At 45.1% G+C, this 23,752-nt stretch overlaps 1 protein-coding gene across 6 annotated transcripts in view; it reads right to left on the reverse strand.

Moving 5' to 3' along the window:
* The window catches only part of BRAF (B-Raf proto-oncogene, serine/threonine kinase), a 1,024,017-nt gene that overhangs the window by 653,143 nt on the left and 347,122 nt on the right, over positions 1–23,752 (reverse strand). For all 6 annotated transcript variants that reach the window (XM_033958817.1, XM_033958818.1, XM_033958821.1 and 3 more), the window contains one exon: positions 1,416–1,564. In XM_033958817.1, coding sequence (XP_033814708.1) covers positions 1,416–1,564 — 149 coding nt within the window. The remainder of the gene's footprint in view (positions 1–1,415; positions 1,565–23,752) is intronic.

Consider the following 23,752-nt stretch of genomic DNA (forward strand, 5'->3'; position numbering starts at 1 on the left):
AAATGTAAACTGCTAAACTTGGAATCCTTCCAGAGGCTAGGGAACTCATACAAACGGAGCTGCTCCGTGACTGACGTTCCCTGCAGAAGCTTATCTACAGCTAATTAGCCTCCAGCTGTGTGGAGAGGAGGAAAACTGCTTAGTTTGCAAATGTTTAGGCAGTTCAAGGCACCAAACTATGTGAAAGCATTCTTCAGAGCCTAGCTCTGGGAAGTTTAAGCAATTCTGAACACAAAGCAAACTTAGTCCCAAAACCTTAAGAAAACAGGTAAGCATCAAAAATAGCAAAGTACTTCCAACCTTTTTAGCTTGTGTCCATTGCTTCCAATCTCCCACTAGGAATAATTGGCACACCAATGTCCATGGGTTCCCAGCTTTCCAGCTGCCTCTCAATGGTAGGATCAGACACCTCTGAAATGTCTACCATCTCACAGTCCTTTTCCCCCTCATCAGCATACAGCTGGGGAGGTAAGTCTTGCTGCCTCTCAGGCTCCCGTTCCCAGCCTCTCTGCTCCTCCCCCCTCTAGTTCTCAGCTGCCTCATTTTAACTGGCTCCAAGCCACCCCTCCCTGCTCTGAAGAGGGGGAAGGGAGAAGCTCCCTCTGCAGCTGTGATTGGTCATGTGACAGCTTCCTGTTGGTTCTCTGTCTTTCTGGGAGATGTAGTTTCCAGGCTCCTGAAGTCTTATGTGAACTTACAGCAGGCTTGGTAGCGTAACCTACAGCTGGCCTCAACTCTCCCTGGCAATCATTGTTTGGCTCATCAGTATTGGTGCAAGGGAGGTCAGCGCTGTCATACTCGGCAGAGCCAACCTGGTTAGCTCTCCTGCATAGGGTTTTACTGTTCTTCCTAGACCACCTTGTGACTAAGCTAGGAGGAGAGCTAAATTTGTCATACCCTATAGATGTAGGAGGGAAAATAGGCAAAGCAGGGGTGAAGGATTGGCCTGAAGGATTCTTTGGTTGGAAGGAACGCTTGGAGCAATATCAGTCGCTGTGAACCAGGCTCACTGCACTTATCAGGAGCCCATGTTGTGACAAGGGATATATTTAATTGGTCAGAGAGAATGTAATTTTAAATCCAAGGCATTTATCTGTTTAATTCTCAGAATCAACCAGATAAATGCTGTTGAATATTGACCCCATTAAAAATATTCCCAATGCTTGTAAATAATTTGCTATATATGTTGCTAGCTATAATAGGATGGAAAATGTTATCAGCAATTCTGATTATGTACAGTCCAGTGTGTAAAATGCTTTATCAGTCAGAACATGAGTTCAGCCAGCCAGCCATCAATCAACAACCTTTATTCATGAAGAACAGGCTACCTAGGTGATATCATTTCTTGTTCTGGGATGAACTACAGCTCTCCTACTGAAGTTTAGTAAATGGACATAAGGAAAGATTTTACTTACTCAAGCTGATCATAATTTACACACATGAGTGGCACCTCTGTACTACAGCGCTGATGAAATTTATAGCCACAAGTCTGGCAGCGAAATCCTTGGAAAAGCAGCTTTCGGCAAAAGTCACAAAATGCTAAAGTAAAGAAAGTCTTTCGTACCTGTAAAATATAGTAAGACATTATATAAGTATACATTACTTTGATGCATATGCTGGCCACTCAAGGACCCACAAGGAACATCAACTTGAACATATTATAGGGGAGGTAGAACTCCAGATTTTACTGAACTGTAAAGAGATGAATACAGATTCAGACAGAAAAAGATTCTAGTAATACAAATACATTTGATAACAAAGAAAATTTTCTTTTGGTAGAAAATTAATTGCATAAACTTTGGGATCCTTTTATCAAGCTGTGATAGGAGTTTAACGCACATTAAACCGCCTGCCACGCTAGCCGCTAACGTCTGCATTGAGCAGGCGTTATTTGTTTAGCCGGCCGCGGGGGTTAGCGCGTGATGAAATGTCTGACGCGCTAACCCCGCTAGTGTGGCTTGATAAAAGGAACCCTTTGTGTTTAGGATTTTCTTCTAGGCAGATTTACTTGACAGACACAACACAAAAGATATAACCAGAGAGCAATTGTTCTGATAAAATACAGTCATACAAAGCCCGACTATTAAGTTTGCAAACTTGCCGCCATGTGCTTATGTTGGCAACACTGTACAAACAACTCGGTAAAGTTTCATAACCTTGGTATAGCAGTGTTTTACATCTGTGTTTATGTCGACGTGTGGCGGTATCTTGCTGAGTGGCGTTCATTATTGTTGTTGCGTGTTTTTGTGTGCTGTTGTGAGAATGTCAGAGCTTGAATTAGAGCAACAAATATTAAATTTCTTTCTAAACTTGGCAAGAGTGGAAGTGAAATCAAGGTCATGTTAGTCCAAGTTTAAGGGAGATATTGCCATGAAGAAAACAGCAGTGTACAAATGGATTAAACGTTTTTCTGAGGGGAGAAAAAGCGTCACTGATGGAGAGGTCAGTGTGGCCATTAATGAGAAAACGTGACAAAAACATTGCAAAAATTTGTTGAATTGTGCATCAAAATTGTTGGCTGACAAGAGACCAAGTGTTTTGACATAGAAACAGGAAAATCTTAACTGAAAATCGTGGCATGAGAAAGGTGTGTGCAAAAATTGTTCTAAACGAGCTCATTGATGAACAAAAGCAAAGAAGAATCAAAGTTTGCCAAGACCTTTTGGAGAGGCAAGATGTTTTGGGCCGTGTTATCACTGGTGATGAAAAGCACAGTTACTTACCGTAACAGGTGTTATACAGGGACAGCAGGCAGATATTCTCACGTGTGGGTAATGTCACCGACGGAACCTTGGTACGGAACACATTAAAAGTGCATCACCACTTTAAGACTTTCAGAAAGTTCATGATAGCCCGCACCACGCATACGTTAGTGCCTTCCCGCCTGACGTAGGATCGCGGTCCCTAAGTTCAGTAAGCAAGTTAAGAAGCCAACCAGGGAGGTGGGTGGGTTGTGAGAATATTTGCCTGCTGTCCCTGGATATCACCTGTTATGGTAAGTAACTGTGCTTTACCCCAGGACAAGCAGGCAGCATATTCACACATGTGGGTGACTTCCAAGCTAACCAGAATGGGATGGTAGGAGTGTTGGCCTTTAGGAAAATAAATTTTGTAATACTGACTGGCCAAAGTGCCCATCCCATCTTGAGAAAGATTCCAGACAGTAATGTGGGGTGAATGTGTGAACCGAGGACCAGGTGGCAGCTTTACATATTTTCTCAATAGGGGTAGATCTAAGGAAAGCTACTGAAGCTGCCATAGCTCTAACTTTTAGGGCTGTCACGTGACTCTCCAGTTGCAGTCCAGCCTGAGTATAACAGAACAATATACAGGAAGCCAACCAGTTGGAAATCGTTCTCTTGGAAATAGGATGCCCCAACTTGTTAGGATCATAGGAGACGAAAAGTTGAGGAATGATCTATGTGGCTTTGTTCTGTTGAGATAGTAGGCCAAAGCTCACTAGCAATCCAGAGTATGATGAGCCGCTTATCCTGAGTGAGAGTGAGGCTTAGGGAAAAAAACTGGAAGCACGATTGATTGAGATGAAACTCAGTGACAACTTTTGGCAGAAACTTTGGATGTGTACGAACAACCACCTTGTCATGGTGGAACACAGAGATTGGTGGATCTGCCACTAATGCTTGAAGTTCACTTACTCTTCTGGCAGAAGTAAGTGAAATAAGAAAAACAACTTTCCAAGTATGATACTTGAGATGAGCCATAAACATTAGTTCAAATGGAGGATAGCAGGAACTACATTAAGGTCACAGAGTGGTTAGGAGAGCGAAAAGGGATTACAAAGAAAGACTGGCCAGGGAGGCAAAAAATTTCAAATCATTCTTCAAATACGTTAAAGGGAAGCAACCAGCGAGGGAGGAAGTAGGACCGTTGGATGATGAAGACAGAAAGGGAGTGATAAAAGAAGAAAAAGAGGTAGCTGATAGGTTAAATAAGTTCTTCTCGTCAGTCTTCACAAGCGAGGATACATCCAGTGTATCAGAACCCGAAGAGATCTTCAATGGTGACCAAGAAGATAAACTGTCGACAATAGAGGTGAGCCTTGAGGATGTCCTCCGACAGATAGACAGATTGAAAAGTGACAAATCACCAGGCCCGAATGGGATCCACCTAAGGGTACTAAAAGAACTAAGGAACGAAATAGCGGAAATACTCCAACAAGTTTGCAATCTATCCTTGAAAACTGGTGAGATCCCGGAGGACTGGAGGATAGCAAATGTTTATCTTTAAAAAAGGATCAAGAGGAGACCCGGGAAACTACAGGCCAATAAGTCTGACATCGGTTCCGGGCAAGATGGTAGAAGCACTGATAAAGGACAGCATCTATGAGCACATTGATATAAATGGGCTAATGAAAGCGAGCCAACTTGGCTTCTGCAAAGGAAGATCATGCCAAACAAACTTGCTGCACTTCTTTGAGGGGGTAAGCAGCCAGATGGACCAAGGGGAACCCGTAGACATCATTTATCTTGACTTCCAAAAAGCCTTTGACAAGGTGCTCCTTAAGCGGCTACTTAAGAAGCTGTGGAACCATGGGGTGGAAGGGGACGTGCACAGATGGGTTAAGCAAAGGGTTGGAGTGAAGGGCCACTACTCGGACTGGAGGAGGGTCATGAGCGGAGTTCCGCAGGGGTCAGTACTCGGACCTCTGCTTTTCAACGTATTTATAAATGACCTGGAAACGGGGATGAAGTGTGAAGTTATAAAATTTGCGGATAACACTAAACTCTGTAGCAGGGTTAGAACCGTGGAAGAATGTGAGGACCTACAAAGGAACCTGAACAAACTGGAAGAGTGGGCGAATAAATGGCAGATGAACTTCAATGTGGGGAAATGCAAGGTCATGCATATAGGAAAGAAGAATCCGATGTTCAGCTACCAAATGGGGGGATTAGTACTAGAGGGAAGTAACCTTGAAAAAGACTTGGGTGTGCTGGTGGACACAATGAAGTCAACGGCACAATGCGCGGCAGCCTCAAAGAGAGCAAACAGAATATTGGGTATTATTAAGAAGGGTATTACAACCAGAACGAAGGAAGTCATCATGCTGCTGTATTGTGCGATGGTGCGCCTGCATCTGTAATACTGTGTCCAATATTGGTCGCCGTACCTAAAGAAGGACATGGAAATGCTTGAGAGGGTTCAGAGAAGAGCAACAAGAATGATAAAAGGTATGGAAAACCTTTCATACGCAGACAGACTGGAAAGGCTGGGGCTCTTCACCCTAGAGAAGCGGAGACTCAGAGGAGACATGATAGAGACTTACAAGATCATAGAGAAGATCCATAGATCTTAGAGATCAAGATCATAGAGAAGGTGGAAAGGGACAAATTCTTCAGCCTATTGGGAACTACAAGAACAAGGGGGCACTCGGAAATATTGAAAGGGGACAGGTTTAGAACCAATGCTAGGAAATTCTTCACTCAGAGGGTGGTGGACACCTGGAATGCGCTTCCAGAGGATGTAATAGGACAGAATACATTGAGGATTCAAAGAGGGATTGGACAAGTTCCTGAAGGACATGGGGATTGAGGGATATAGATAGAGACAGAGATAGGATGATGAAAGGGTATTTGAAAGGTTTTAGACAAAGGATCATTCACAGGTCATGGACCTGATGGGCCGCCGCGTGAGCAGACTTCTGGGCGCGATGGGCCCCTGGTCTGACCCAGCGGAGGCAACTTCTTATGTTCTTATGTCCCAGATTATTGGAGGAGGCTTGAGAGGTGATTTCACATTGAAAAGTCCTTTCATAAATCTGGAGACCAAAGGATGTACAGTGAGAGGTTTACCCTCCACTGGGTAGTGAAAAGCAGTAATAGCGCTGAGATGGACTCGAAAGGATATAGACGCAAGTCTTGACTCCGACAGATGAAGAAGGTAATCCAGCACCAGTGAAACTGAAATGGATTGTGGATCATGATGAAGAAGAAGACACTAGGATGAGAAATGAGTCCACTTCTGCTGGTAACATTGTTGAGTGGCTGGTTTCTTGGAGGCTTCAAGGATAAGTCTCACCGGCTGAGAGAGGTGAAGTTTAGCTGCATTCCTCCTGATAGATACCAAGCTATCAGGTGTAGAGACTGCAGGTTGGGATGTAGAAGTGCACCTTGACTCTGCGTAAAAAGAGATGGCAATATCGGTAGAGGCATTGGCTCCCTGGCACTGAGGTAAAGTAGAAGGGAGAACCAAGGCTGCCTGGGCCACCAAGGAGTATGAGAATCATGGTGGCGGCCTCTTGCTTGACTTTGACAAGAGTCTATAAAATGAGAGGAGTAAGTGGAAACGTGTAGAGATACTTGCGTGTCGTATCCAGCAGAAATGCATCCGTCTACAGATGGTGAGGTGAGTAAAGTCTGGAGCAGAACTGGGGCAACTTGTTGTGGGGAGATGCAAACAAGTCCACTTGAGGAGTGCCCCACTGAGCAAAGATGGGATGGAGAGCTGCAGACTTGAGCATCCATTTGTGAGACTGAAGAATTCTGCTGAGCTTGTCTGCTAAACAGTTCTGTTCCCCCTGAATGTAGACTGCTCTGAGGTAGATGTTCTGAGCAGTTGCCCAGAGCTAAATCTTCTGAGCTTCTAGGCAAAGAAGGAGAGATCCTGTGCCTCCTTGCTAGTTTATATAGTACATCGCTACTTGATTGTCTGTTTGAAACAAGAGGACTTGATTGAGTATCAGAATTTGGCAAGCTTTGACAGCATAATACATAGCCCTGAGCTCCAGAAGATTAATATGAAACTTTTGCTCTCTGGTGGACCAATGGCCTTGAGTCTGAAGATCATCCAGATATGCCCCCAGGCATAAGTTTACGTATCTGTGGTCAAAACTTTGTGATGAGGTAGCATGTGAAAGAGCAGACAACTGGAAAGATTGGATGAAATCATCCACCACTGCAGCGACTAGAGACGAGGTTACAGAAATATGTTGTGAGAAAGGATCTGTCGCTTAAGACCACTTTGAGGCTAAGGCCCATGAGGTATTCTGAGATGGAGCCTCACCAGAGAAGTCACGTGGACCGTAGATGCCATATGGCCCAGAAGAACCATCATTTGTCTGGCTGATATTGACTGGAGCTGGTCCACCTGATGACAAAGCTGAATAAGAGCATCCAGACGATCATAAGGAAGGAGCAGTCTCATTTCAGTAGTGTTGAGAAGTGCACCTATAAATTGAAGCCTTTGACACAGAAGAAGCTGTGACTTGAGGAAGTTGATTTCGAATCCCAAGTTCTGGAGAAACAAGATGCTGTGATTTGTCACTAGAAGGACATCTTAACAGGACGGGTCTTTGATGAGCCAGTCATCTAGATAGGGAAAGACCTGAAGACTGAGATTTCAAGACCGCTGCCACCACAATCAGGCAACTTTGTGAAGACTCTGGAGGAAGATGCCAGTCCAAATGGTAGGACCTTGTATTGATAGTGGTGATGTGCCACTTAAAATCTGAGATACTTCCGGGAAGCCTGGTGAATTGGGATATGAGTATAGGCTTCCTTGAGATCTAGAGAGCATAGCCAATCGTTGTGAGCCAAGAGGGGATATAGAGTGGCTAGAGATAGCATTCAAAATTTTTCTCTAGCCAGAAACTTGTTGAGGGCTCTGAGATCTAAAATTGGTCATAGTCCTCTCATCTTCTTCGGCACTAGAAAATAGCAAGAGTAAAACTCTAGGTTTTGCTGATCTACCAGAACTTCATCGATGGCATTGAGGAGAAGGGATTGAATCTCCTGAAGAAGAGAGGACTGTTTGAGGGTTGAAAGCAGACTCTTGGAGGATGATTTGGAGGAAGGGCAGTGAAGTGTAGAGAGTAGCACTCCTGAATGATTTGCAGCACCCAAAGATGAGCTCCCAACGATGGACATAAAGTTGAAGACACCCTCCAATTGGTCGAGGAAGAGATTGGCTCAAGGGAATTGAGACTATGCTCTCCACAAACACATCAAAAATACTGCTTTGATTTGCCGGAGCAGCAGGCTGGGGTTTTGCAGGACGTTGTTGTTTCTGTTCCTTTGCTGAGGCCGTACTGGAGCAGAGGCTTTTGCTGAAAAACGTCTCTGGTAAGATGAAGCAGGCTTGAAAGGTCTCAATGAGGCTGTTTTTTTCTTGGGTTTAACCAATGTATCCCATCGAGTCTCATGAGCCGAGCGCTTTTGTGTTGCAGTATCTGCCAAGTCTCCAAAAAGCTCATCTCCCAAGCAAGTTACATTGGCTAGCTGGTCTTGGTGGTTGACATCCATATCAGAGACTCTAAGGCAGGCTAGTTTCCTCATGGCTACCAATATAGAAGAGGATCTGGAAGTGAGTTCAAAAATATCATAAGCCGAACACACCATACACTTCCTCAGCTGAAGCACAGTAGAGACAAGTTGTTGAAAACCCTTTAATTTATGGGCAGGGATGTATTTCTTATAAGCAGGAAACTACTTGAAGATGCTTTAAGTAGCAGAAGTAAAAATTATAGTTGACAGCTCTATTAGCCAACATGGAATGTTGGTAGAGCTTCTGATCAAACTTCTCCATAGTGCGGCCCTCTCTACCCAGAGGGACAGACATGTAAACCTTTGCTGAAGCAAACTTCTTTAGAGTAGACTCCAAAACCAGGGATTGATGAGGTAGTTGGGACTTATAAAATCCTGGTAGAGAAATTATTTTGTAGAGGGACTCCAGTTTTCTAGAAGCCACTGGCACCAAGTGGTGATTTGAGATTCTTATAAAAAGTTTCACGTACAATGCCTTGCAAAGGGAGCTTAAGCATTTCTTTTGGAGGCTGGTCATAATCCAGAGTTCCGAGATACTCCTTACTGTATTTAGAGTCAGCCTCCAATTGCACCAAAAGGTTCTTACCCATCTGTCTTATAAATTTAGTTAAGGACAGCTTTTTGGTGGGAAAAGTAGCTCTAGCTGGAGAACATTTGGGAGAGTTCGATGCTGGAGAGTCATCAGCCTCGGTGGAAGATGGAGACGGATCTGGGTCGGAGTCTTCTTGCAGTCTTGTAGCAGAGAAAGAGAACATTGCTTTCACCGGTGCCATTCTGATGTTGGAGTCTCAGAATGTTTTCTCTTTCGAGACACCTTATCCGACTTGACAGGGCTTTGGTCAGAGTGCCTGGAAGAAGATGAATGACGTCGAGGAGATCGAGATCGATGCTTTGGAAGAGCAATGCTTCGGTGCCGGAGTGGCAGAGCTGGAACAATGAGTCGATTCTCTGTGACACACCAATGGAGCATTGACAGTGCCTGGGGTCCTGCCAATGTTAAGCTCAGGCTGAACTGGTACCTGAGAAGTCAGTGTCGGGAGCAGTAAGTTAAACTGGTCCCTGAGCTCCTCCCGAAGCAAAGCATTGAGCTTTTGCCTCAGACTAAGCACTGGTACTTGAGGAATTGCAATAAAGTTCAGCAGCAACTATTCTGCTCAAAAAATTACATAAGAACATCAACTGCAAACAGCAAACAAAAGCCTCAAACGAGCTCAGACTTCAATTGTAGGGAAGATGGTGGAAACTATGATCAAGGACGGCATTTGCGAGCACATTGAAAGAAATGGTCTACTGAGAACAAGCCAGCACGGATTCTGTAAGGGAAGGTCGTGCTTAACGAACCTTCTGTACTTCTTTGAGGGAATAAGCAGTCGGGTGGACAATGGGGAACCCATCGACATCATTTACCTCGATTTTCAAAAGGCTTTCGACAAGGTGCCACATGAAAGACTGCTTAGGAAGCTGTGGAACCACGGGGTGGGAGGAGATGTGCACAGATGGATCGAGCACTGGTTGTCGGGTAGACTGCAGAGGGTTGGAGTAAAGGGCCAATATTCTGACTGGCGGGGAGTCACGAGCGGTGTGCCACAGGGATCGGTGCTGGGGCCGTTACTTTTCAACATATTTATCAATGACCTGGAAAAAGAGGCAAAGTGCGAGGTCATAAAATTTGCAGATGATACCAAACTGTGCGGCAGAGTTAGGTCCAGGGAGGAGTGTGAGGACCTGCAAAGGGACCTGGAGAAGCTGGAGGACTGGGCAGACAAATGGCAAATGCGCTTCAATGTGGAAAAATGCAAGGTCATGCATATAGGGAAAAAGAACCCGTTGTTCAACTACAAAATGGGGGGGGCATTGTTGGGAGACAGCAGACTTGAGAGAGACTTGGGTGTGCTGGTGGATGCATCACTGAAGCCATCTGCACAGTGCGCAGCAGCCTCGAAAAAAGCCAACAGGATGCTGGGCATCATAAAGAGGGGAATCACAACCAGGACGCGGGAAGTCATCATGCCATTGTATCGAGCGATGGTGCGTCCGCATCTGGAATACTGCGTGCAGTATTGGTCGCCATACCTCAAGAAGGACATGGCGGTGCTTGAGAGAGTCCAAAGGAGAGCGACGAAACTGGTAAGAGGGCTGGAACACTGCCCATACGCCGAGAGGTTGGATAAGCTGGGGCTCTTCTCCCTGGAAAAAAGGAGGCTCAGGGGAGATATGATAGAGACCTTCAAGATCATGAGGGGCATAGAGAGGGTGGATAGGGACAGATTCTTCAGACTGAAGGGGACAACAGGTACGAGGGGGCACTCGGAGAAACTGAAGGGAGATAGGTTCAAAACAAATGCAAGGAAGTTTTTTTTCACCCAGAGGGTCGTGGACACTTGGAATGCGCTGCCGGAGGAGGTGGTCGGGCAGAGTACGGTACAGGGATTCAAACAGGGATTGGACGGATTCCTGAGGGATAAAGGGATCGTGGGATACTGAGAGAAGTATCCAGGAAATAAGTATAGAAACCCGACCAGGTCGTGCATGTGCAAAACCGGAGGGTTAGGACTTCGATGGGAAGATAGGACTTCAATGGGAAACCAGGGTGGCAAGGGGGCCCCTTCTGATGATTCAGACAGGGACCTGTTTGGGCCGCCGCGGGAGCGGACTGCTGGGCATGATGGACCTATGGTCTGACCCGGCGGAGGCACTGCTTATGTTCTTATGTTCTTATGTTCTTATTTCCACAGAAAATGTAACATATATAGAATTCTTCCCAGCCTCCAAGAAACAATTTGGAGAAGCATAAATAGACTGAGGCAATAGGCAGGCGCAAGAAGGTGAGACAGTCTAGACTCCCACCCTATCTATTGGAAAAGAGCTTACCAAGATAAATACATAATCTTTTTCAAGTGCAATAGGTAAGACATTCTAGACAGATGAGACGTACAAAAGCAGTCCCCAAAAAGCTAAGGCGAGCTTTTTGCATCGGCCCATAAGACCGAGGGCCCAACGGCAGAGTCCTGTCCCACCACCACATCCACTCTGTAAAATCACCAGATCAAAAAATCAAAATAGTACTCTGTTCTACATCTGGCGAAACTTAACCTCAAAAAACGACTCCACCTCTCCCCTCTCCCCTCCTTCCGCAAACGACTTAGCCAAATTTTTCAATGAAAAGATTTCCACCATAAGGAGCTCTTTCCCCTCAGCAGTCTCTTACAATTCTCTTCCTCCCAATGACTCAAACCCTATCCCAGCAGATAGATCCTGGATGACATTTGAACCCATATCTGAACCCCAGATCTCTAAACTCTGCCTCAGACTGAAATTCTGCAAATGCATCTTAGATCCTTTCCCATCCAACCTTTATGAAAACAATCCTGCACAGGCCATCTCCTCCCTTACGAGACTCATTAACTCTGCTCTACTATCAGGCTTGTTCTCCACAAAAATGGGCCACATTGCCTTGTCACCTATTCTGAAAAAAGCCGATCTCGACCCCTCCCTACCATCAAACTACCGTCCCATAGCAAATATCCCTCTACTTACCAAACTTCTAGAAACCATAGTTGCTACCCAGCTCTCCTCCTATCTCGAGAGATTCTCCATTCTTCACCCCTACCAACATGGCTTCAGACCCTGCTTTAGCACTGAATCCCTCCTAGTTTCCCTAATTTCAAAGGTACAACTACACTCACGTAACAAATTCACTGTCCTATTACAATTCGATCTTTCCGCTGCTTTTGATGTCGTCCACCACGACATACTACTTTACCAACTTTCCGAGATTGGAATCGACTCCACCGTCCTAATGTGGTTCTCAAACTTCTTACGCTCTCGTTCCTACACCGTCAACACAAATGGCACCATGTCCACTCCTTGGACTCCATCTTGATGTGTCCCTCAAGGATCACCCCTTTCCCTTATTCTCTTTAACATCTACATGTCCTCCCTGAAACTCTTTCAACTATCCCCCCTGGAAACAATCTACACTTATGCAGATGACATCCTTGTCCTCCTTGAGACTGACCAGAACCTCACCAACCTCCACAAAAACATTACAGCTTGCATAATGAGACTCCGTGCCTGGTCCCTCTCGGTACAGATGAAACTAAACGAATCTAAAACAAAACTACTCTGGCTCGGCCCAAAATTGGAACACCTGCCCACACTTTTCGCACTACCCACAGGCGATACACTACAGCTCGAATTCTCATGCAAGGTCCTTAGTATCACTATCGATTCCTCTCTCTCCCTCAATGACCACCTCAACTCCTTGGCAAAATCATGCTTTTTCAGCCTTCACATGCTGAGGAAAGCTAGATCCTACTTCAGCCAACAACACTTTGCCATCCTTGTCCAATCCATCATCCTCTCCAAACTAGATTACTGCAACGCCATCTACTTAAATCTATAAAAAAAAAGTATTCTAAGACTCCAGCTAATCCAGAATACTGCAGCCAAACTGATCTTCTCAAAACGCAAATCTGACCATGCCTCCCCACTCCTTGCCAAACTTCACTGGCTCCCAATAATCTCCAGAATCCATTTCAAATGTTCCTGCCTGGCTTTCAAGATCATTCACGGAATCCTCCCTCCTCTTATCCCACTGTCTTTCAACTCCTCCAGTCCCGACTCCTCCAGAACTACCCAAAGGCTTAAACTAGCCTTCCCCTCTCCATGCGGCATCCACTATGCAGGCAAACTGGGAAAATCCCTTCTCTTCAAAATCACAGGTCTTTGGAACGACCTCACCACCCCGTTGCGGAACCTGAGCTCCCTTCAGTTATTCCGCAAACAACTGAAAACCTGGCTTTTCAGCAAATTGTAGCTCTATCCTTCCCCCCTTTCTCTCCCCCCTTCTACACATAAGTTTATGTAATCCTTTTTCTTCTTCTCTACCCACTATTTTAAGTTCTTGTAAACCGTGTCGAGCTCCATACTCATGGAGATGATGCGGTATATAAACTTAAGGTTTAGATTAGATTAGATTAGAAACTTGGCAAACGGGGGTAGAGAGGACCATGTTGCCGCCCTACAGATCTCCTCAGGGGAGACAGCTCTAGCTTTGGCCCATGAAGAAGCCAAACTCCTGGTAGAATGCACCTTGACGGAAACAGGAGACTGTTTCCTAGAATGAATATAGGCTGACAAAATGGCCCTACGTATCCATCTGGAAATCATGGCCTTGAAAGTAGGAGCACAAACAAACGATCAGAGAGACGAAATTCATTAGTGACCTCCAGGTAGCGAAGAAGCACCCTGTACACATCAAGTCTCTTCAAAAGGTGATCTTGTTTCCTGGAACCAGTAGGCTCAAAAACAGTCAAACGTACTTCCTGATTAATGTAGAAAGAAGGAAAGAACTGTAAATAGGGAAACCCCCCAGTCTCCGAAATGTGGAGTAACGGTTCCTTACACGAAAGAGACTGGAGTTTCGAGACATGCTGTGCTGAGGTAAGAGCGAACATAAACATGGTCTTGAGCATCAAGTTCAAGAGGGAAGCATCCTGAAGGGGCTCAAAAGGATCCTTAGTGAGGCTAGACAGCACCAGGTTGAAATCCCAGGAGTGGAATGGTGGCTTAACTGGCAGTCTGATGCGGAGCCCCTTTCAGAATCTAGTGACATCAGGATGAGACACCAAAGAGGAATGACAATCCCAGGCTCTACAACAAGAGAGCCCGGCTACCTGGACCTGAAGAGACGTTACAGTGAGGCTTTTATCAAGACCACCGAAGAAAGGCAAGAATCACCGAGATTGGAACCAAATAAGGCAACACCTGGTCCTGAGCGCACTAATGTTGGAAAGCTTTCTATACCTTAGCATAGACTTGAGAAGAATGTCAATAACCACATCAGAATAGCCTTTTTGTTCTAAGGCTACATGCTCAAGAACCATCCCATAAGAGCAAGGTATTCTCGGTTCTCCATGCAGACAGGGCCCTGTTTAAGCAGGTCTGGATAGGCGCTCCGCCGAAGGCTGTGACCCTTGCAAAAGTACATCAGACAGAACACTGTTGACTCCCACCACAGGCGCTGCTGATAGCACCATGAGGTGGTGTTCTGTCCATAGAAAAAGAAGGTTGGTTTGAGCCAAAAAGTCACTTTTGGTCCCTCCCTGGTGACTGACCTAGGCTACTGTCGTCACATTGGAGGAGAAAACTGACTGCTTGGACCTCCAGAGTCTTCTGCAGTAGCATCAGAACCAGCTGAATGTCTCTCAGCTCCAACCGGTTGATTGACCATTTCCTCTGACAGAGTTTCCAACACCCCTGGAGTGACAATGATTGCAGTTGGTTCTCCAGCCCTGAAGTCTAGCATCCATCATCACCACGATCCAGGAGGCAATTCTCAGCAAATCACCCTTACAGAATGACTGCGGGAGAAGCCACCAATCCATGCTGGCCCGAGCCTCCAGAGTCTAGGGAAGACAGGTCTGTAAAGCATCTCTATGCTGAGCCCAGCGAGAGAGCAATGCATGCTGGAGAAGACACATGTGCGCCCTCACCCAAGAAACCACATCCAAAGTGGCAGCCATGGACCCCAGAACCTGAAGATAGTTCCATGCCAAAGGAGCCAACTGCTCTAGAAGAGAAGAAATCTGGGCACACAGTTTCTGTCTGCGTGCCTCTGGAAGATAGGCGTGGCCATGTCGAAGAACATAAGAATAGCTTTACTGGATCAGATCAATGGTTCATCTAGCACGCAGTTCATCCTCATGGTGGCCAATCCAGGTCACTAGTAGCAACATTCCATGCTACCGATCCAGGGCAAGCAGCAGTTTCCCCTTGTCTGTCTCAATAACAGACACTGGACTTTTCCTCTAGGAACTTGTCCAAACCTTTCTTAAAATTAGCTATGCTGTCTGCTCTTACCATAACCTCTGGCAATGAGTCCAGAGCTTAACTATTCTCTGAGTGAAAAAGTATTTCCTTCTATTGGTTTTAAAAGTATTTCCCTGTAACTACATCGAGTGTCCCCTAGTCTTTGTAATTTTTGATGGGAGTGAAAAATCCACTCAGGATTTTGTAGGCTTCAAATCATATCTCCTCTCAGCCATCTTTTCCAAGCTGAAGAGCCCTAACCTTTCTAGTCTTTCCTCATACGAGAGGAGTTCCATCCCCTTTATCATCTTGATCGCTCTTGTTTGAACCTTTCTTGAGATAAGACGACCAGAATTGAACACAATACTCCAGGTGAGGACACATCATAGAGCAATACAGAGCAATACAGATGCATTATAACATTCTTAGTCTTGTTAACCATCTTTTTAAAAAAATTCCTAGCATCTTGTTTGCTTTATTGGCCGCTGCCGCACATTGGGCGGGAGGTTTCATCGTATTGTCTACAATGACACACAGATCTTTTTCTTGGGTGCTAACCCCCAAGGTGGACCCTAGCATCCGGTAACTGTGATTTGGGTTATTCTTCACAATGTGCGTTACTTTGCATTTGTCCACATTAAATTCCATCTGCCAGTTGGATACCCAGTCTTCTAATTTCCTAAAGTCTGCCTGCAATTTTTCATAATCGGCATGCATTTTAACAACTTTGAATAGTTTAGTGCCATCTGCAAATTTAATCACCTCACTCGTCATTCCAATTTCCAGATAGTTTATAAATAAGTTAAATAGCACCGGTCCCAGTACAGATGCCTGCGGCACTCCACTGTTTACTCTCCTCCATTGAGAAAAATGACCATTTAATGCTACCCTCTGTTTTCTATCCAATAACCAATTCCTAATCCACAACTGAACTTTGCCACCTATCCCATGACTCTAATTTTCTTAGGAGACTCTCATTAGGAACTTTGTCAAAGGCTTTCTGAAAATCTAGATGTACTACATCAACCGTCTCACCTTTATCCACAAATTTATTCACACCTTCAAAGAAGTCAAGCAAACTGGTGAGGCAAAACCTCCCTTAGCTGAACATATGCTGACTCTGTCCCATTAAATCATGTTTGTCTACGTGTTCCACAATTTTATTTTTTTTAATTGTTTCCACCATTTTGCCTGGCACTGAAGTCAAGCTTACCAGTCTGTAATTTCACAAATAATAATAATAATAATTTTATTTTTATATACCGCCAAAGCCATGAAAAGTTCGAGGCGGTTTACAACAAGAAGCGCTGGACAATCAGCGAAGAGGTCAACAATTCAAAGAGATCTATACAATCTTATATAATGGAAGAAGTAGAAAGCTATAAAGTTCTTAAGATTAATGGTTGAATTTGCAGTACTATGGAATTCTTAGTTTACAAATCGCTTGAACAAACTCATTTTTATCAATTTTCTAAAATTATAATTGTGGAGTGTGAGATAACGTTACTCAGCCAATCGTTCCATTTGCCTGCCTGGAAGGCGAGGGTTCTGGGCAGGAATCTTTTATAGTGGCAAGCCTTTATTGTTGGGTAGGTGAACAGATGTATCCTTCGTGTGGGCCTAATAGAACTTGCCAGGTTAAATTGGGAAACTAGGTAAATGGGGGCCAGATAAGTGTAAAGTGATGCATGTCGGTAACAAAAACCTCATGCACGAATACAGGATGTCCGGGGCGGTACTTGGAGAGACCTCCCAGGAAAGGGACTTGGGAGTTCTGATCGACAAGTCGATGAAGCCATCCACACAATGTGTGGCGGCAGCAAAAAGGGCAAACAGAATGCTAGGAATGATAAAGAAGGGGATCATGAACAGATCAGAGAAGGTTATCATGCCGCTGTACCGAGCCATGGTACGCCCTCACCTGGAGTACTACGTCCAGCACTGGTCGCTGTACCTGAAGAAGGACATGGTACTACTCGAAAGGGTCCAGAGAAGAGCGACTAAGATGGTTAAGGGGCTGGAGAAGCTGCCGAACAGCGAAAGATTAGAGAAATTGGGCCTCTTCTCTCTCGAACAGAGGAGATTGAGAGGGGACATGATCGAAACATTCAAGTACCAGGGCCGCCATCAGAAATTTCTGGGCCCCTTACTGAGCAATCCTATTGGGCACCCCACGCACCCCTTCCCCCCCGACTCCCCCTTCTTCTATGGGCCGAATACACACATACTTTTCTCTGTCGCCGCACTCTTTGACCAAAAGATTTGTAAGCCTGCAACCACGTCAAGGTAGACTCTTTCAGCAGGGCCCTAACCTAACCTAAACTAAACTAATCTATACCTATCTATTCTAAACTAACATATGTCTAATACTGAACTAATAACAAACTAACAAACATCTGCATAATAAATAATAGTGCTAGTAGCTATAATTCACTTTTGAATGTAAAATCTCAGTTAAGGATTTCTTTTGGCCTTTGTAGGTCAGAAGTAGATCACAATTGCACAATATTTTTTGTAACAAGTATTAAATGTGTTTTTATAAATACTGTAAGCTTAATAAATATATCAGAAAAAACTACACATCTGAGCGCATATCTGAACATACACATCTGTATGATCCCATCCTCCTCAGCTTGCCTATAGCTGCATCATGCATGTTACAAATGTACGATATGTTGATATGTGAACCTTCCTTCCTTCCCATCCATCCTCCTCAGCCTGTCCTTACACATCCACAGCTGCATGTTAATGATGATGTATATGTTATGATGATAAATAAGTGCATATGAGCACATCATTAACATGCAGCTATGGATGAATATAAAAAAGAAACAATAATCTGTACAATTGTCAATTTATAAATCAGCGTCTTCTCCCCACTCTCTCTTCCCCATTTCCCTTCAGCATCCTCAGCCCACTCTCTCTCCACTTTCCTTCAGCGCACGCACATAAAAACAAGCAAGTAATTTATATCATTTTCATTCTATTCATTCATAGAAATTAAAGTCTAAATAATGCCAGTCACATAACAAAACATGATTTTACAAAAATAATTCCCTGCACAGTCAAGCCTGCAAGGATTACTAGATGTCTTTCAGCAGCTCCCCTCCCTCCCTCCCCCTTACCTTTGTGGCCAAGTCAAAATGATCTACCAACAATAAAATTTTAAAAACACAAAGCACGCTGTATGCAGAGAAAATGTTAATTATCATTTATATTCCGCGGGTTTTCAAAGAGGTCAAGGCAGATGACTTTATGCAATGTCACATCAGTAACAACTATACAAAAATAGACAAATATTCCGCCTCCCTTTTTACTAAAACGCGATAACGGTTTTTAGCGCAGGGAGCTGCGCTGAATGCCCCACGCTGCTCTCAACGCTCATAGGCTCCCTGCGCTAAAAAACACTATTGCGGTTTAGTAAAAGGGGGCCATAGTGCAAAATATAGACAGCATATATAAATTCTCAAAGCAGACACATTTTGATCACTAAATTGAAAATAAAATCATTTTTCCTACCTTTGGTAAATTCATCAGTCTCTGGTTGCACTTTATTCTTCTGACTGTGCATTCAATATTTCTTCCCTTCTTTCAGCCTCCTGTATGCTTCCTCTCCTCCAGACCTCATTCCCTCCCCAAACTTTTTCTTTGTTTCACCCTGCCCCTTCTTTCTTTTTCTCTCTCTCCATACCCCCTTTCTTTCTGTATGTCTGTCTTTCTCTCTCTCTCCGTGCTCCATTTTTCTTTGTTTCACTCTGCCCCCTTTCTTTCTTTCTTTCTGGCTTCCTGTCACCCCCTTTCTTTCTTTCACCCTGCCCTCCCCTATGCCACCACCATTGGGAAAATGCTGCCACCGCCACTGGGGAATAGGCTGCCACTGCCACCATTGGGAACAGGCCGGCGCCGAGTTCGCCCTGCTTCTCTTCCCCACAGGGCCGACCAACTCTCGCCACCCGACGTCAATTCTAACGTCGGATTAGACGTTCTAGGCCAACCAGGCAGCGATTGGCTGGCCCAGAACGTCCTCTCCGACGTCAGAATTGACGCGAGTGGCGAGAGTTGGTCGGCCCCACAGGGAAAAGCAGGGAGAACTTGGCGCCGGTCTGTTCCCGATGGGGCGGGGGCACTCAAGTGGCTAAAGAGCCGCAGTTTGCCGGCCTATGGAGAACACTGGAGGCTGGCCAGCTGTGCACCCCCTTAGGACGTAAACCCGGGGTGGGGTGGACCGCCCCCCACCATCCCCCACCTTGGTATGCCACTATCTGTACCTCACTCCCTCCCTATGACCAAAAATTCTCCTTTCTTCTATTCCCCGTGTACACAACCATTTCTTTCCCTCCCTTCCTCTCTCCCAAGTCCATGCCTTCTGTGTCCAAAAACCCATTCCCTCCCCCACCTCAGCATCTCTTTCCCTCCCTTCCTCTCTCCCAAGTCCATGCCTTCTGTGTCCAAAAACCCATTCCCTCCCCCTCCTCAGCATCTCTTTCCCTCCCTTCCTCTCTCCCAAGTTCATGCCTTGTGTCCAAAATGCACTCCCTCCCCCCTTTTGTGTTCCGCGTTTGCTTCCCAGCCCATCTTTGCAACTTTCTCAGCAAAATGGAGCTCGAGCCGAGAGGCTTGTCTCCTGTTTCCTGCCTGCCCTGCCGCGCACAAATAGCCAACCGGAAGTATTCTCTGACGTCAGCGCTGACGTCGGAGGGCAGGCTTTGCTTAAGCCCTCCCTCCGACGTCAGCGCTGACATCGGGGAACACTTCCAATCGGCTATATGTGAGCGGCAGGGCAAGTAGGAACAGAAGATGAGCCTCGCGGCTCGAGATGTATTTAATTCCGCGGGTCCCCCGTCCAGCTCTCTCCTGTGCACCTAGGGCGGACCGCCCCCCCCTAGGTACGCTACTAGGACCGGCACCGGTCCACGGACCGACAGTTGAAGAACTGTGGCCTAGGACCCTGGGGGAGCCCAGGCCCCCTGTCAGCTCTGGGCCCCTGAATGCAGGACTGGTAGTACTGCCCTGATGGCGGCCCTGCAAGGTACTGAAGGGAATAGACTTAGTAGATAAGGATAGGTTGTTCACCCTCTCCAAGGTAGGGAGAACAAGAGGGCACTCTCTAAAGTTGAAAGGGGATAGATTCCGTACAAACGTAAGGAAGTTCTTCTTCACCAAGAGAGTGGTGGAAAACTGGAACGCTCTTCCAGAGGCTGTTATAGGAGAAAATACCCTCCAAGGATTCAAGACAAGTTTCTGTTGAACAAGAACGTGCGCTGGTAGGGCTAGTCTCAGTTAGGGTGCTGGTCTTAGACCAGAGGGCCGCCGCGTGAGCGGACTGCTGGACATGATGGACCACTGGTCTGACTCAGCAGTGGCAATTCTTATGTTCTTAAGTATTTATTTATAACACAGACAAGAGAACTTGAACAGAATTCGCACCTCCAGGGAAAGCCAATGGAGTTTTTGGTAATCGGGGCTTATGTGATCCCATTTCTTCAGCCCAAAGATCAGTCAAACTGCTGTATTTTGATTGACTCTGAGTCTTAGAATGGTTTTTTTTGAAGGCTCCCAAGTAAATTATGTTGCAATAATTGAGCATGCTTAAGATGGAAGATTGAACCAGTAGGCGGAAAGACACTGCATCAAAGTATTTTCTGATGGTTCTGAGTTTCCAAAGTAACGAAAAGCATTTTTTAACCAGTAAATCTGTGTGAGCATTTAAAGTAAGGTGGCGGTCCAGAGTCACTCCCAGTATTTTAATGGAGTGGTCAATAGGGAAGACCTGACTGTTCAAGGAGATTGATGAGTCTTTGATTTTGTCGTTAGGGCTTGCCAGGAAAAATTTAGTTTTTTCTGTGTTTAGCTTCAATTTGAAGTCGGTCATCCATAGTTCAATTTGTTCTAGAATGAATGATATATGAATCTTTGTCTTGGAGGTCAGAATAGTAAGTGGAATAACTATGGTGATATCATCAGCATAGATATAAAATTTAATTTTTAAGCTTTGAAGTAAGTTCCCTAGTGAGGCAAGGTATATGTTAAACAATGTGGGGGATAGAGAGCCCTGCGGAACTCCACAAGAATTTACCCAACTGCAGGATTTTTTATTGTCACTATAGACTTGGTATGACCGTTTGCTCAAAAAACCCTGAAACCATTTTAGCACGTTACCTGAAAGACCAATTGATTCCAGACAGTCAATCAGAATGATATGGTCAACCAGATCGAAGGCACTGCTCAGGTCTAGTTGTAGGATTAGGGCACTGGTACCCTGACTGAATATGGTATGAAGGAAGTCCAGCAGTGACGCAATGACAGTTTTAGTGCTGAACCCAGAACGAAAACCTGATTGTCTTGCAGTACGCTAAATTTATCCAAATACATTACTAGTTCCTGGTTGACCAAGCCTTCCATCAATTTAACGAAGAAGGGAGTGCTCGCAATTGGTCTGTAATTAGAGGTCAGTTTGGTAGATTCTTTAGGATTTTTGATGATCGGGGTGATAAGAATCTGGCCTAATTCTTCAGGGAAGGTACCGGTTAGTAAGAGAGAGGAGAGCCAGTCGTATAACTTGGCTTTGAACGAGACTGGAGCAACTTTCATTATATTTGGGGGGCAGCTGTCTAGTCTGCAGTAGGAATTGGCATATTTCATGTAATATTTGGAGAATTGTTGCCAGGATGGAATAGTAAAGTTGTTCCAGATCATATCTACCCTAGGTTCATCTTTGTGTTGAGCAACTGGGTGGTTCAAATGTTTGGTTGTGGGGCCCGTTAGTTTAGATCTCAAATTGTTGATTTTGTTGTTGAAAAAGTCGGCCAGGTCGTATGCAGATGGTGGGGAATCTAGGGTAGAACATGAGAAGGCCTGTATGTCGTAGAGCTTGTTGACTAATTCAAAGAGATTTCTACTGCTGGCATTCGGAGATCTGATTTTTTGGGCGTAAAAGTTGGTGCGCTTCTTTATTATTAATTTTTTGTATTCGTTTAGTTTTTGTCTCCAATTTGACCTCCCCACATTGACCCCTGATTTCAGCCATTGTCTTTCGAGTTTCCGTAATTCCCGTTTTACATTTCCTAACTCAGTATCATACCAGCCGTCCAGATTCTTACTTCTTATTTTTTTTAGTTTAGTGGGGGCCATTTTGTTTAAAATCTGTGTACTCGTGTTGGTCCAAGAGTCCGCTGAAAAGGAGTCCAAGTCTGAACTAGAAGTTATGTCATAATGTGACCAGAATTCTACTGGGTTCACCCTACCTCTGCTAGCTACCATTTTCTTAGCTCTTATTGCCTTCTTTGATTTGGTTGGGGGGCGTCTTACTTGCCAGTTGAGTTGGAAACTACATAAATGGTGGTCTGACCATAGAGAGTCGGTCCCGATGGCTTGGTTCCAGAAAATCTTGGGATTGACTAGCTCTTTGGAGGAAAAAGTGACTAGATCTAGCCGGTGGCCTTTTTTGATGGGTCTTTTCTGGAGGCGGCACAATGAAGTCTAGGGAAGAAATGAAGGATAGTAGATCTTTGGAGTCACTCTGGTCTGCCTGCTCTAGGTGAATGTTTAGATCACCTGTCAGTAGGTTGTATGGGCCTAGTATCGAGTTTGTAAGGAGGAATTCATAGAAAGTGTCTTTGACTGCGAGCCATTTCTTAGGAGGAATGTAGAACAGGGTAATTGTTAGAGCATCTTCTAACTGATCTGACTAGAGTTTGCAGGAGAGGATTTCAAGGTTCGCTGAGGAATTTGAGGCTAGGATTGTGGACTCGAATGATTCTTTTAAGATAATCGCTAATCCTCCCCCTTTACCTCTGCTTCTAGGTAGAGAAAAAAAATTTTTTTTTTTTGAGATATAATATTTCTTTATTGGGCAAAAGCAACAACACACAATACAACAAAAAGCAAATACACATCTGCGAGACCAAAGTAGCCACCTAATTTGGGCGATCAACCAGTACAAAGCTGGAAAACAGACAAATGCAGATGGGAAGAAATCCGAACAGGCCCAATACAGTATTTTACAATAACCTCCAATAACCCCCCATCAAAGACCCCAAACATCCCAACCCCCCCAATCCCTCCCCTCCCCAGCCCAAACCCGTATGGTGGACAGGCAATCCAGAAGAAAAAGAAGAAAAAGAAAAGAAGAAGATAAGAGAGAGAAAGGAAAAAGCACACAATGCACCAGGGGAAGCAGCATGCAAACCCCCATACAGGAGCAGGGCAACCCAAGAGATTAACAATTCAACAGCAGACTCCTCTCCCGCTGAGGAAGGGACAGCCAATACCCCTCCCAAACATCCTGAAATTTGGTCCACCTGCCCTCGTCATGCGTCCCCACCACCCTATGCTCCACAAGCGCTAAATCATAAAGTGACAAATGCCACTGAGAAAAGGAGGGAGCATGTGGAGCCCGCCAGGAGACCAGAGTGGCCTTCTTAGCCAGGAGGAGAGCCTTGAACACCAACAGCTGCTGCCCACCAGAACAGCATGAAAGAGCCGCTCCATCATAAAAAAGAGCAATAGCAGGGGCACAAGCAGGCAACGAGGGATATAAGGAGGACAGAAAAGCCCACACTCGCCTCCAAAACGCCTGAATTGGAGGGCAAACCCAAAATATATGTCCCAGGGTAGCAGGACTCGTAGGGCATTTAGGACAATGAGCATGCTCCGCAAAG

Source organism: Geotrypetes seraphini, chromosome 9 (genome assembly GCF_902459505.1).
Source record: "Geotrypetes seraphini chromosome 9, aGeoSer1.1, whole genome shotgun sequence".
In the NCBI taxonomy this organism is placed as follows: domain Eukaryota; kingdom Metazoa; phylum Chordata; class Amphibia; order Gymnophiona; family Dermophiidae; genus Geotrypetes; species Geotrypetes seraphini.